The sequence below is a fragment of the Dipodomys merriami genome, unplaced genomic scaffold (genome assembly GCF_024711535.1).
Source record: "Dipodomys merriami isolate MVZ:Mamm:240054 unplaced genomic scaffold, mDipMer1.0.p SCAF_13, whole genome shotgun sequence".
Taxonomy (NCBI): domain Eukaryota; kingdom Metazoa; phylum Chordata; class Mammalia; order Rodentia; family Heteromyidae; genus Dipodomys; species Dipodomys merriami.
The window spans coordinates 22,019,340-22,034,996 of record NW_027202604.1 but is presented as its reverse complement, the minus strand read 5'-3'; the positions used below and the strand labels follow the sequence as shown (position 1 = coordinate 22,034,996).

The following is a 15,657-nucleotide window of genomic DNA, read 5'->3' as shown; positions in this document are numbered from 1 at the left end:
GGTCGTGGGCCTGAACTCTGGGCCTAGGCGCTATCCCTCAGCTCTTCAGCTCAAGGCTAGCACTCTACCACTTGAGCCACAGCGCCACTTCCAGCTTTTTTTTTCTGCTTATGTGGTGCTAAGGAATCGAACCCAGGGCCTCATGCATGCAAGGCAAGCACTATACCATTGAGCCACCTTCCCAGCCCACTGATGCTTTTTTTTTATGCTTTTCTTACTTTTCTGAGCTGTTGCTTTTAACAATCACATTCATCAAACTGTGCTACTACTGAACTTGGTGTCATAATTTCTGTTTTTTTGGGGTTTTTTGGTCCAGTTGTGGGGCCTGAACTCTGGGCCTGGCCGCTGTCCCTCAGCTCTTCAGCTCAAGGCTAGCACTCTACCACTTGAGCCACAACGCCACTTCTGGCTTTTTTCTTTTTGCTTATGTGGTGCTGAGGAATCGAACCCAGGGCCTCATGCATGCAAGGCAAGCGCTCTACCACTGAGCCACCTTCCCAGCCCATAATTTCTGACAGGTGTTTTTTTTGTGTGTGTGTGTGTGTGTGTGTGTGTGTGTGTGTGTGTGTGTGTGTGTGTGTGTGTGTGTGTGTGTGTGTGTGTGTGTGTGTGTGTGTGTGTGTGTGTGTGTGTGTGTGTGTGTGTGTGTGTGTGTGTGTGTGTGTGTGTGTGTGTGTGTGTGTGTGTGTGTGTGTGTGTGTGTGTGTGTGTGGTTGTTTTGATGCTGGTATGGGGTGTGTCAAACTCAGGGCCTCTCATTTTTCTCTAGCTTTTTTGCTCAAAGCTGGCATGCTATCACTGGAATCACATCTCCAGTTCCTAAGCATATGTTTTGACTGATACTTTTACTTTGCTAACAGCCATTAGGACTTCTCTCTGCTGTCCTCAGAAAGCATGATACCCAAGTGATGCTAGTAGAATACAGCCATCAGTCACTCTGCCTGAAACAAACATGATCTCACTATGTAAGTGATGCACATTATTTCCTTAGCGGTCAACTTTCATCACTTTCTCACCCTACCATTCACTTGAAATGTGGGAGGTAGCTGGGGGGGGGGGGCGGTGGTCTCCAACTCCATCACTTTCTAACTACTTTTGATTTAATCCTTTATGTGTTCAGGGAAAAAGCACCCTATAAATTCACCAATTTACCATTGCAAGTTTACACATCCAATTTATACCATGTGCAAATCAAGCATCAATCAAATTCAGTCCTTATACACTGGATGTTTCCCCTAATAAAATGATACAAAGCTATCACTGAAATACAAAAATATAATTAAAAATAAACTATGCTTTATCACTCTACTCAGTTTAATACACAAAGGTAGAGAGAAGAGAGAAAACTGGGATCTCTAAAATTGATTTTTAAAAAATCTTTTTAAAAATGAAACTTGCATGTAAGAATTCTACCAGGGAATCCCATCTTCTCAGGCTAGGAAGGAGTAGCAACTACAAAATGCAACAGTAACACAGCATCATCTGCTGAAAACACCGTTTTCAGTCTATGTCGTGATCCTCCTGCTATTTCCTCTAGCCTTACTATTGTTTATCTTCACTACATTTGGGTTACAAGGAGGGTAAAAGACCTGAAGATCCCAAGCATGGCATGAGGAAAACCTCACACTCACAACAGCAGAATACAGTATACAAAAAAGACCTCGTTCATTAAGCATCATTAATAAGGAATGAGTGACTGGACTGAGTCTGTAGGTTTTTCTCCCTTTCTCCCACCTTCCCCCACCCCATAATACTGATGCTTACAACAAGTTTGCAACATTTTTTTTTCTTAAAAGAGAAACACTACCTGCTTTACCTGTAGGCTGAGGCTGTAAACAAGTAAAACACCAAAAATGATTTGCAAAACACAAGACCAAATGAAACCAGAAGCAGCAAAGCTCAAAATTGCCTGATAAGGATTTTTAGAAAAATCTTAATGGCACATTTTCAATAAAGGTTCAAGAACTATTTGTATTTAAAACTTCAACAACTGAGGAGCAGAATTTCAACCTCAAAACCATCTAGTCAAATCCATTAACGTGAAGGTATGAAATTTGAATCCAGTGAAAACTAAAAAACTCATCAGCTATCACCTCACTTTCTGTCCCAGGACACAAGGAACAAGACAGGTAAAGCATCAGCATAAGTGCTAGCTACCTTAACAACACAAATGAAAAAGTGTTTTCTGGCACTCCGTCTGCCTGTAATTAAACTTTTATACACCCAATTTAAGTTACTGAATGACTTCCCAGGGTGACTGTTTGTATTGTGCAGTTGTTCTTCCTCTTGACATAGTGTTCCGTTTGAAACTTTGCTGTGGATTTGAAGTATCTGACAAAACAGCTTTCAAACACATTCTACAGGAAACACTGAACTGCCTGTCATGAAACCTCACTTACCACAAGATAAAAAAACAAACAGTCAAAGTGTGCTGCATGTTCCTCCATTTTTGGAGAGCTGTCTAACCAGTGCTCTCCAGGCTTTGAGATAGGGAACTGTTTGATGCAAACCTCAGCATTTGCTGTAGTTAATAGCAAACTCAACTCCTGTTTTACTTTGAACTTTGACCAGATAACTCAAACGACATTTCAGAATGGCTCCTGTGGACAGCTTGCAACAGCTAATCCCTCATGCTGCGATTACCCACTCTGACCCCCCAGCTCTGCAGCATGCCCTCCTTCCTTCCCTCTACACTAGAGCAGTAGGGCCCTCCCATCAGGCCTGCTGGCAGGACAGGACAAACCACCACCAGGAGAAAAGAGGCCTGCACAAACTTCCTGACTCCGCTCAGCTTTCTGTAAGTTAGCAAAGATCTAATGCACCTCCTGCAGGCTTGTCCAGAACTGGGCCTCTAGCCAAGTTCAACCTCTGAAAACTGTCTCAGAAAACTTACCCAGTGGAAGTTTCAGCTCCTGCGCAGAGAAAGGGCTGCTCTGGAAAGGCGACTCGCTACCTTCCATTCACAGAATTTGGCTGTGCTTCACTGCACACTTGCTACTGAAAGCTTGCATCATAATTTGGGTCTGCCCACCAACTCCAAATATGCTCCATGTTTGGGCTTATGTAACATTTGCTACTACTGTAAAAAGCACTTGAATTACAAAGGTCCTGGCAGATCAACAGAAAACAGGGGGTGGAGTCTAATTTCATCTAATATGGTCATACAAGGCTTCCGGGCCAGTGTAAATTAATCCTTTTATTTGAAAGGCAACTTGCCAGAACTGGAGAAGTTAAATGTTATAAATTTATCCTGCTAAAATGTGAACTATTCACATGCTAAATTTTCTTAATATATTTGAAATGACACTGCTACTGTCAGGTGTATATAAATTTACAGGATTAATTATAAAAATTGTATTTTAAACCTTGTCAGATCTAGAAGTCTTGAAGTTAAAATATGTCTACAAATTATCAATAGCTTCTCTTCATGTTTTATTCCCCTTATGCTATCTATATTTTTATTAAACTTAAACAATTATGCTTAAATCATACTTTCCCTTTCTAAATCTAGTAATAAAATCTTGACCCATTTTCTGTGCATATTTTAAAATATGCATAGCTTCACATACTGTTGAGTGTTTGGTGTTCAATCACTGGAGAACTAAAGCTAAAACCTTTTGCACTTTTAATGCAGCAGCAGTCCCTCTTCATGCAGTATCTAACTGGCTAGCTGTTTCCTTAGTTCAGCCCTGTTACTTACTCACATACCTATTCTCTCTCCCACCAATTACAAACCTTACTGTCAAATAGACATTTAAAAAACTGTTAAATGGTGTAAGTTTTATAATAATGACTCAAATGCTTGACAGATTAGAACACATTTTTAAATTGAAAGTAAGGGGGAGGGACGGGAGAGGCAATGATCCCTGCATCCCACACAGGCTATTAGGCAAATGTCACAAATTACATGTATGGAAATAATTTGGCCTGGAAAAGGTAAGAAGTAAGCTGAAGAACCACATGGCTTCTATTATACCTGATAGAAATTCTTAATTGATTAAAATAAAAGGGACAGTAGCTACACTGCTTTATTTCATAAGCATTGAGATTTTCTGTGACTTTCAATTTAAGATCTAAGTGTTTTTCTGATACCTACTTTTTTCTTCCAGAAATCTTATATTCACAATTACAAAATCTAAGCCACAGTGGTCCTTAAGATCCTAAGAACATCAAGGATGGTCTATCACAGGCCTAGAAGCACATAATAAAGATATTCTCAATCTTAAAAAAAAAAAAAAAGTAAGAGCCAGGCACTGGTGATTCATGCCTACAATCTTAGCTACTTACGAGGCTAAGATCTGAGGATCGTGGTTCAAAGCCAGCCCTGGCATGAGACTCTTATCTCCAATAAACCACCAGAAAACTGGAAGTGGCAACGTGACTCAAGTGGTAGAGCACTAGCCTTGAGCTGAACAGCTGAGGGACAGCGGCCAAGCCCAGAGTTCAAGAAAAAAAAAAGGTAAGGATTTCAGCTAAGTTTGCTGGTTTTCCTAAAGCTAGAGAAAAATCAGAGTACAGCAGCTTATAGTATTGTTCACTACAGCTCAACAGCTCTCCTGACAGAGCAGTGAAGGCTTTTCCCATGTCAACACCAGCAGAACAGCACTGGGTATATTTAAGTGTTTAGGACCTTCCTCAGGCTGAGACTCAGTTTCACACTATTGAATGTGCAGGAGTTCTGGTGTCCTTATCAGCCAGCCTCCTAGCACAAATATGGCCTTCCTAATGTTCCCCTTCCTGTTACAGGTATAACATGGATGGCGAAAACAACCTGCAAATCCTTGACAGTTCTGGGAACAATGCCTTTCTACAACACCAAGGAAAGAAGGGCTGTCAAACCCACACCTGCTTTTTGATACTGGGGATTGAGTCTAGTATCAACACATTGCTAGGCACGTACTCTATCACTTGAGCAATTTCCCTAGACTCTATCCTGTCATTTTGAGACAAGGTCTATGTTTCAAAGGTAGCCTCAAACTTGTAATCCTCCTGCTGCAGTCTCTCAAGTAGCTGAGATTATAGGTATGTACTACCATGCCTGGCTAAGACAGACAGTTTGAGTTTATTTTCAATACACATATCAGAATGGTCGTGTAGGTATTATTTTGATCTTATTTAAATTATTTCCCAGTATCTTGTCCAAATATAGTTTGATATGACTGGTTATGTTTCTATGGAGAAAAAAGATGACAAGCCAAAATTCCATTTAGTAGTATTAACATTCCTGCCTTGCAGACCATAAATTACACAGCTTGGCTATAGTTCGGGTGGTATGCACATAAAAGTTTTGCCCTCCATGAAAGGAGTCCTGAAGGGACACCGTTCTTGTGTGAATAAGGAACACATAGCAGCAGCGCTGAGACAGTATGGGCTTGACTTGAGAGAGGAGAGCAGCCAGGCTGCAGTCTGAGCACCTCTTGTTGTGTGGCTCAGGGAAAGAGACTTCTGTCCAAATCTGGCAACTGATACTTTCTCCCACAGGTAAGGCTTACACTAGATAATGCTCATGTGCTAATGTACCTAGCACATCTGAACACTGAACAAATGATAGCTATTGTGGTTATAACCAAGGAGAACTGGATAGGGAATGTCACTTGAAAAGAAAAAACAAAACAAAACTGAGAGCAAGAAAGAAAAGAGTCCCTATTACAGACATTAGTAATTTCTTAGAATTTGAATCCCTGAGAAGCCAGCAGAGTTGTAATGCTGTGTTTTGCAGGGCAACAAATGGTTGGCAGTTATTAAATACTAGGTTCCTGTCCCTAGCGCAGGCAGTTCTCCATTTTATAGGAACACAGCCTTAACCAACTCTGCTTCACTGTCTCAGCAGGCCAGGCAGGTTATAATTGGCCTTAATTGGCACTTACAACAGCTTTAACATTCCTTTCTTGATGCCAAGAACACTTGAAAGGGGAAGAAAGCATTTTCTAACTTAGAAATATCAAGCAACTTCATTCAGCTGAGGCCTGGAAGCCTGCTATTCAGAATTAGATTAGCTTCACCAAGACAAGTGCTATCTTATTACCCAGTGCTCATTGGCTACTCATGCTGTTATGATTACAAGAGGTAGGAGATGGAGCCTACAGGAGATAATTCATCTTGGGGGCTAATGCTACACAGGAGTCTTCCTCTCGCTAGCATTTGACCTTTAGGTGAATGGCTCTTCAAGTGTGTACATAAGGCATTCAAATATAACATACCCTAATGGCTGATTTATATAGGTTTTGTGTGAATGACATTTCAATCTTAAGCCTAATCACTATAACACAAAATGAACCCTGTTCAAAGGTGACCCATTATATCAAACGCAAGGAAGATAGAGTAGAAACGAGACTAGTGATTCTTTGCTTCCCCAACATTGTTACCCTTTAGCAAGCTACCCGTTTTTCAGAAAGAAATCTGTGTCTAAGAGAAGTAGGTTTCTTTCCTAAGTTCCATACCAAGAACAGAAATTTACCTCAGATGTCAGGAAAAATATCCAAATATTTTTTTTTAAATCATCACTTCTTTGAAAGTATTTCTTTTTAAAAATAATTTTGTGTATTTATTATCATTAAGTAGGTTTAAAGGGGTTTCCAATTCAACCTGTTGTTTTGAAATATTTTCTTTGCCTCCTAGCACTATATATTACCCAGACTTAGAGGATAAATATCTGTTACACTGATAGTAAAAGATTTTGTCCTTATTGAGTAATTTCAAGTTCAAGATGAGATGTATGTATATGTATAAATAACACTGGAAGAAACTTTAGAAAAAACAAAAGCTTGCAAAAACTATATACAACATCTATGAGTTGTGGAAACATTCTCATGATGAGTTGCTGGAGAGCGAAGGTACAAGGCCTTTTTGCCAAGCCATCTAGCAGACTGGTAATATTAGTAAGTGTCCTTTCCAACTCAGACTCGGGAAGCCCTTCCTGAGCCCCTGTCCCACACAACCAAAAGTACCAGTGGTTAAGGATATGTGCCCATGGCAGGGAATGAGAGCGAGATGGCTGCACTGTTCATGGGGAAAGAGGTACCAAAGTAAGGCCGGCAGCCTAGAGCTGGCCTGGGCTGTGAATGGATTTCCACTGAAGCACTATAAACTAGAAGAGTAGCAGCACAAGTATACATGATGGCTTGTGGTGAAACTATCATTTTAAGCCCCTCCTATAAAACTCATGATTCTTTGCACTGTGCCCACATAGCTAGTGAGAAAAATACAGAAGGATACTACAAATTTCTACACTCACTCAGAAGGCACTACTGCTCCCAGAGTATTATTATTACAGCTACAGACGACAGATGAAATAAGAAGAAAGTAAGCTGGGCACTGGTGGCTCATGCCTATAATCCTAGTTTCTCAAGAGGCTGAGATCTGAGGACTGCAGTTTGAAGCCAGCCCAGGAAGCAAAGTCTGTGAGATTCAAAGTCGCACTGTGGCTCAAGTGGCAGAGTACCAGCCTTGAGCAAAAGGAGCTCAAGGACAGGGCCCAGGCCTAGAATTCAATCCTCAGGACCAGCAGGTGGGAAGACAGGCTGCATTAAAAAACATCAAAAAGGCTGGGCAGTGGTGTCTCATGCCTGTAATCCTAGCTATCCAGGAGGCTGAGATCTGAGGATCACAGTTCAAAGCCAGCCCAGGCAGGAAAGTCCATGAGATTCTTACCTCCAATAAACTACTAGAAAACTGGAAGTGGTGCTGTGGCTCAAGCCCAGAGTTCAAGCCCCACGACAGACAATAAAAAAATAGCAAATCTGGACTGTTACATTTTGTGTGTTTGTATACAAATATGAGTATTTCAATTTAATATACTCACGTGCCAATCAAAACATCTGTCAAGAAATTAGTTTAACAGTCTTTATTATAAAAAAAATTTTCTGTAAAGGGAACTGAAGAAGAATTTAAGAAGCACAGAATTCTGGTATTAAAACAAATATATCCTTATTATGTTACTTACTAATTTGTCTGGCAATGCACACTGAGATTCAATGACCACAACTGAGCCTCTAAGAATCATACGTAACATTAAAACTGTCTTAAACTCAGCACAATTACTAAAATTAGGAGTTCTAATAATCTGTTTAAACATCAAGTATAGAGGCAGTAAAACAAATTTCAACCTAAAGTTTGCTTTTGACCTGAAGAGTGCACAAATCAAGAAGTCTTGACCTTATGTGATTAGTTTACTTCTTGTACTTCAACTTGCTTTAAACTGAGATACTTACCTTCTTAAAAAAAAAAAAAAAACCCACAAGAAAGGAAGGTATAAAATTACCTTGAGGTTTGTTGAGGGGGTGAGGAGGAAGAGGACTCTTTTCTTGGGTGGGCTATTTGAATATTTAGAAAGTAATTTCAAGGCCAAACAAAATGATCAATACAGGCAGAAAACCTTGGGCAGCTAATGAGACGCTTAACGTTTCTGATAGGTCATGTACCAAATGATTTCACAGGCCTTATGAGTTATGAGGTCTATGGGTTGGATATTCCCCACACTGAACTGCTGTCTTAAAAATAAAATGTAGAAATAAGCCCAAGACTAAGATTTCTATACACACAATGTAGACTGAGCGTAAACACCTAAGTGTAGTCATAGTTCCCTTACCTCCAAACCAGTTTGTTTTATAGTCTTAGGCCCAGAAGTGCATGGCTGGAATGATTCCAGCCAGGTAGTAGGTGCTGCAGCATAAAGAAAACATAAACACTCCCTCTTCTGGTCATGTGTGAGACCACAGCTTACAAGGGCTAAATGGAAAATGAGTTTATCTTAAGTAGTCAACAAATTGGTCTTGAAATGCTCATCAGGGGGGGAAAAAAAAATTCCCTATTAGAAAAAAAAAAAATCCGGATTTTTTTTTTTTTTGGTTGGTCGTGGGCGCTGTCCCTCAGCTCTTCAGCTCAAGGCTAGCGTTCTACCACTTGAGCCACAGCACCACTTCCGGCTTTTTCTGTGTATGTGGTGCTGAGGAATCAAACCCAGGGCCTCATGCATGCAAGGCAAGCACTCTACCACTGAGCCACTTTCTCAGCCCCCAAAAATCCAGATTTTTAATCCCCAGTGCCCTTTAAAAAAAACCTGAAGCACAGCCATGTGGTAACAGCTAAATGGTATCTGTGCGTGGCAGACAAGTCAAAAGGGGCATTACATATGGGATGTGTATAATTGACAAAAACTATATTTTACAAATGTGTGTGGTATTTCTGGGTATTTATGCATGTATGTATACATACACTCATATACACACACAAAACAATATATATGCAGAAATTCACATTTTCATTGCCCTTTTCTAGTGACCCAAATCAGAACTGTCAAAGCAAGTCATTAAATCACAGTGGCATAAATCTGGTAGGCAGCTGTAACCAGCCTCCATGTAGTAAATCAATATGCTCAAATACATTTTTCTAAAGCAGGATGATCTTTAAAAGCACTGCATATAGAAATGCTGTTCTGAAAACATAAATGTTCTGATACTTGACTGGCTAAATTAAAATACATTAATAAAGTAGAATTAACAGGTAGTCTTTACAGAGCAATATGTATTAACATGTATAATATTTAAGAAAGATTAAATATAAAAGACAAACTCGTAATCAATTTTCACATAACAAATATATTTAAGTGAAAAATTATGTATGGCAAATACTACTTTGCCCAGGGTTTAGTAACATTCTAAGGTAATATATAGGTCAACCTGTACCCCTGAAACATAGTTCATTCTAATTGGATATTTTGTTATTGGTTCAATTTTTCTTTTACAATATACTTTACTAGATTAATAATCACAAAAATATCAAAGTGTACTTTTCTTTTTAGTAAATAAGCTTGCCATTTTTTCCCTCCCTGGTATAACTGGGAATAGAACACAAGCTCTTCCGTACATTCTTGTTATCCAAGGAGAACATGAAGAGTTCCATGAAAGTACACAAATTCTCTTGTTTTTTGGCTTTTTTGAGCAGATTACTTTTCCACTAAAAATCAAGACACATACAACAGCCCAAATAAAACAAAAACCAGCCAACAAAAACTAAAAAGAATGACCTAGACTGGTACCACTGTAATAAATAAGTTCTGCCATTACAATTTTATAATACATTGAAAGAACAACCTCCTGATTCACATTGCTGCTTGAGTTCCACCTTCCTCTTATTGCTCCTACCTACTTCATCTACAAGCCCTGAATGTCGATTTCAGGTTGCAACTCTTTGCCCTAGCTGCCATAATCCTAATCTAAGCTTTCTCTCCCCATTCAGTTCTCAACTTACCCATAGCACACTGTTCTCCCTGGCTTCATTCTGCCTAAGTTGGAAAGAACAAGCAGTAGTCAAATCATGGTATTCCTTGGCACAAAATCCTCCCAGTGTCTCCACACTAATCCACTGTCAATCTTGATTCTGCTCATGCATGCCTTCCAGGGTCCACTATATGGCCCTGACCCTTTTTTCTCCAATTTCAAACCAAACTTCTTTCTTTCTTAAGCACTGTATTGCTTCCTCACCAGTCTTTGCCAAGGCCACTTCAACCTCAGGATGTATGTACTTGCCATTTCCTCTGTATAAAACATGCAGCTTCTCTTCCACATCTTAAGAACTTGGCCTTTTCTGCACTAGGTAACAACTCCTCTTCGAAAAAGCCTTCTTTGACTAACCTATCTAAAGTGGTCTGCACTAATTTTCCTTTACACTATTCCTAGAATGTGTCACTACTTGAAATAATCTTATTTCACCTTTGCCCACCCATCCCAATCAGATTACAGCTACATGAAATTAGAGAAACCGCTTTCTAGTTTGGTGGAAAGAAATAGGTACCCAATAGATACTTCTTCAGTGCATGAATACCATGGGTGATTTGTTTAATTTAATCAAAAAGCAACCCTGAAGGCATATACCTTAGTAAAGGCATAGATATCAAAAAGAAGAAAAAAAATCAGCCCACTTTATAACCCAAATTTAAAATGTGGTCTCTACAAATGGTATTAAAACACCAGTTAATAATCACCTTATACAAGTGGGGAAGAAAGATAAAAATTATATTAGCTAAGAAAATAGGCCTTTATCTGATGCTACTGAAATTTGAAAAAATTAAATTAGTACAATTTAGCTTGTAGCAAAGAAAAACATGAATTTACTGCTTATATCATATTAAGGAACAAAAGGTTTAGGTCAAAGCCTTTACTCAAAATTTCCTTGCAGAGTTAAACTGATGTTCATCTTGACAGCAGTCACGTGCTGATGTCCCAACTGGTTAGTCCTGGCTCATCCTCCTATTACTGAGAAAGGCCTGGCATGTGTCTCTGAAACACAGCCAAATGCTTTTTGCTCTGCAATGCATTTCAGTCTTGGTTCTGGCTGTAGAAATTAATACACAGATTAATGTTCTAAAGAAGCCATAAAAGTTATGAGGTTCATAGAAAAAGAAAAGCTAGGCTATGGATCATTACTATTATTTAGGTGGAAGAGGCAGAAAAGAAATCCATTGACTATGCTAAATCAAGTATCTACCTACTCTGCCATTACATCTTCAAATTACTAAATGTTGTTTCTGAAGTAACAGGTTTACAGTGCTGACTCAAGCTACACCGAGAAAATGTAACAATTATACCTGAACTAGAACATCTGTCACTGATGAGTTTTGGAACATGTGGAATTCATTTTATCTTCTCTGGATTTTCTTTTACCCCTATTGTTATCATTGGCAATAGAAATAGGTATTAGTACCCAGAAAACATGGCCTGGTACATTATATCTGTGTGAATGAAATTTAATTTAGGACTTTCATCTGTAAACTATGGATAAAATCCATCTAGTAGGTAAGAACAAGAAATGAAATAACATGTACAAAAGCTGCTTTAGAAATTACCAAGTACTGCTAAAAGTGATCATCTGTGGACTTTTATTTGAATGCCAATCCTAGGAGACTATCAATGAAATTTTCAAAGTAGAGAAAAACATCCAATTTAGTACACTGGAGGTTTAAAAGAAGACACAATTTTTTTTTTTTGTTACCTAAAAGCAATTACTTAATGGTTAAAACGACCCATTCAAAAAATAGTTTAAATTTTATTGCTTTTGTGTAGACAATCAGATGGCAAAAAAAATCTGGCCCTGTAATAATGTAAAATACATAATAATAAATAATAAAAATAAAATAAAATAATGTAAAAAACAAATGTTGTGATGCAAAGTAATTTAATCACATGACAACTGCTAGTCATAACCATGTGGAACGTTATCAATAATGACAACCAGCTTTTAACCAGAACCAGCTCATTAGATTTTTGAACTTAAGACTGATTTTGCTTACATTAGCAATCTTTTAAATCAATTTCAAAAAAAATTGGAGTTATTTCTCATATGAGTATGAGTAATTTACTCATACTCTGAATAAAATGACATGTTAGCAAATCCAATTTATGCTGGCATCTAAAAGATCCAAATCACCTCAACGCAAAGCAAGGAACATTAAGTCCATGCTATTATTTCTGTAAGATTCATAATTCCCGCAAGTAAATCATAGTATTTTTGCTAAACTACTTGCAAATAATTACGATAAAGCCAGATTTATGACACCTCCATTTGTGAAAAGAGGCCTGAGAGAGGCAGATGCTTTATGTGGAAGCCTTGCCAATAGACTCTCATACAACTTACGGTGAATTGTAGTGGCTCAATCCATAACAGTAACTGATAAATGAACGACAAAAGATCCTTCTCTTTTGTGATATTTTGCATATCAACATGAGCTTCTAGAATTCTGCTTCCAGACTGGTATTTCAGAGGAACTAAGGTTGGTTCCAATAGATAACCAACTTCTTAAACATCAAATACTACGTGTGGATAACACTTGCTACTATCCCTTAGATAGTTACGTTGTCCCTTGCCTTTTTTTTTTTTTCTTCTTCTTCTAATAGGTTCTATTTCTTGACCCATGTCTTCAGCCCTGCTTTTTACTAGTTATTTTGGTATTGGAATTTTCTCCTGAGGCTCACTTTGAATTACCATCCACAGATCTCAGCCTCTTGAATAGCTAGGATTATAGGTGTAAGAAAACAGTACTTAACTTCCAGGGTCTTTTATAACAAAGGAAGAAGGACCCAGGCTCACTAGCTGTACAGGCAAAGAGCATCAACAAAAGATTAAATGATCTTCTTCTTGCTGTGTACATTCTTATATTTACCATCTTTTATAGTAAATAACACCAGATTTTCCCCCTTTACGCATTTGGAAATGGATTTATTTAAATGAGTAGCCTGACTTAAAGAAAAATATTGTGTGGAATTACATCAGCAAATAATCAAGCTAGAACCTGATTAACATTGGGAAAAGATGTTTGAGCCACATGTTGGTACTTGGACTTTGTTCAGAGATTCAGCTGACTATAAAGTTAACAAGTAAATTAACATAAATAATCAAAGGTAAAATACTAATGGCTGACATTTGAGAAGGGTTTCAATTAAGAATAGACTGTAAATGTGGACTTGTCCAGGCTGAATTAACATCTCTCACCTCTTGGTCTGCCTGTATGAGAGAGGAAGAAAGTTATGGAACTTTTTATGAGTAAATGCAGTGAAGCAGCAAGGCACAGAGCAGCACAAGTAGTAGCTAGAATTACAGGCATGAGTCAGTGGTGCCTGTATATTTATAAATCTGAAAGTTGCAGCAAGAAACACCTTGCTTTTAAAAACACTGAGTAAATGAAGAGAAAAATCAGACATGCTAGAATATTTCAAAACAAAGAAAACACGTTATTGCTATCTAATTTCCAAGAAGGAAAGCAAACTATACTGCAAAAACAATCAGACTATGAAACCTGGAAATACCAAAATGATACTACAACCACTCACTATCACTAATCAAATGGAAATCTTGGTTAATCATCAACTCCCCAAAAGGCAGCTTGCTAGGAAAAACAAAACAAACAAAAAAACTAAGGCCCTTTATTTCTCTACATAGGTTGTTCACCAATTCAAAATTTTTCCACTAACATTAAATAATTTACAGGTCTAGTTGCCACTTCAGTACTGTTCTTTCTTATTCTGGAAATGGTAATATTAAAGGAACTACCTGAATGTTAAAGGAACTGCTTATTTGTTCATAAAAGTCACAGGTGAATAGCAACAGGTATTCACAGAGTGACCCATATTTTCCTTAATTTCATCAGAAAATAAGAAAACACAATCCCTCCCTTGGAAAGTAGAATGCTTCCTAATACAGTCCCAAACTTACAATAGTTCAACTTGACAATATTTTGGCTTTATGGAGTTATGAAAGCAATATGCATTTGGAAGACATAGCACTTGGAAAACTATCAATATGCCACTTGGAAAACTATCAATATGCCATAGGATCCTCTCTCATGATGTGATATGAGCAATGGTAGTGTGGCAACTCCTATTCAGGAGTGTTAAGGATGGTGTTGCTAATTTATGATGCTAGACTGGTTAAAGGAATTAAAGGCATTTCTATATCCAGTAATTCAATTCATAATGTGATTCATTTTCAGTCAAGAAGCATGTGAGCATTTCTAAAAATCAACATTTTTTGTTTTTACTGTTAAAAAAAAGAAAATGCAAGAATTACCCTTCTTGGATTTCATCAAATAAGAGAGAAAAATTTCCAAAAATGTCACAGCTCCTGTCTGTAAAAGGCAGGAGACGATGAGAGCACTGAGAATGGTTCTCAACCTTGTGTACATCTCTTTCCCTTGGCAGTATTCCAGGGCTACCATGAAGTGCCCCATACACTGCAGGCAGTCATGCTCCCTTCAACATCATCACCAATTTACCTCTAAAACCCTTATAAACCCACTAGCACTCTCTTTCACTGCAGCCTTAGAAAGGGACAGACATGCTTCCCTCTTCTGGAGCACTTGACCTTCATCTTTCAGAACTCTACTATCTGACATCTTTAATACTTTCCTTGCCACTAGAGCAACTTCAGCATCTTTCCCAGTGGCTTTGGAAAGTTACACTGTGCTAGATTAACAGAAAAGGTAGACATGAGATTATAAGATATTTTCTTCAGAGACACTGACATGCTAAGAAGGAGATGGAGGAAGATCAAAAACAAATGTTAGCTTAGCACACTGGTGGCTCACACCTGTAATCTTAGCTACTCAGTAAGTTGAGATCTTAAGGGTAGAGGTTCAAAGCCAGCCCAAGCAGAAAAATCCATGACTTTTATTTCCAATTAACCAGAAAAAGGCCAGAAATGGAGGTACAACTCAAGTGGCAGAGCACCAGCTTTGAGCCAAAAAAGCTAAGGGAAAATGCCCTGGCCCTGAGTTCAAGCCTAGTAGCAACACAAAACAAACAGATGAGCAGAAATAAGAAGTCCTGAAAAAAAGGGCACTGTCACCACTGAGTGAAGTACTCTGAAAAGTGGTGACCAAGAGGATCTCCTGGAAGAGCTAACACCTTTAAGCATTTCTTTTCCTATTCCTCCCAATCCAACTCTACCTCTCACTTCTCTGAAGCAGCATTGGATCATATTACTCTGATTCTGCAAATCTGCAACAGCTCTTCACTGGCACACATGGAGGCCAGGGAACTCTTATGAGCAGTGAGGCCATGTAGCCAAAACCCAGTCTCTCTATGCACACAACTTATTCACATGTGTAATACATCAGCTCTGGCCAATAGCGGGACTGTGCAGCACATTCCAGACAGCCTGGAATTT

At 38.5% G+C, this 15,657-nt stretch overlaps 1 protein-coding gene across 10 annotated transcripts in view; it reads right to left on the bottom strand.

Annotated features, from left to right (window-relative positions):
• Atxn7 (ataxin 7) overlaps nt 1-15,657 on the bottom strand; it is a 148,828-nt gene that overhangs the window by 49,650 nt on the left and 83,521 nt on the right. The window contains exon 1 of one of the 10 annotated variants that reach the window (XM_070018883.1): nt 2,894-3,164. The exons of the other annotated variants lie outside the window; for them this stretch is intronic. Coding sequence (XP_069874984.1) covers nt 2,894-2,960 — 67 coding nt within the window. The 5' untranslated portion in view covers nt 2,961-3,164. Of the gene's footprint in view, nt 1-2,893; nt 3,165-15,657 lie in introns of those variants that run through there. 10 annotated transcript variants of the gene reach the window in all.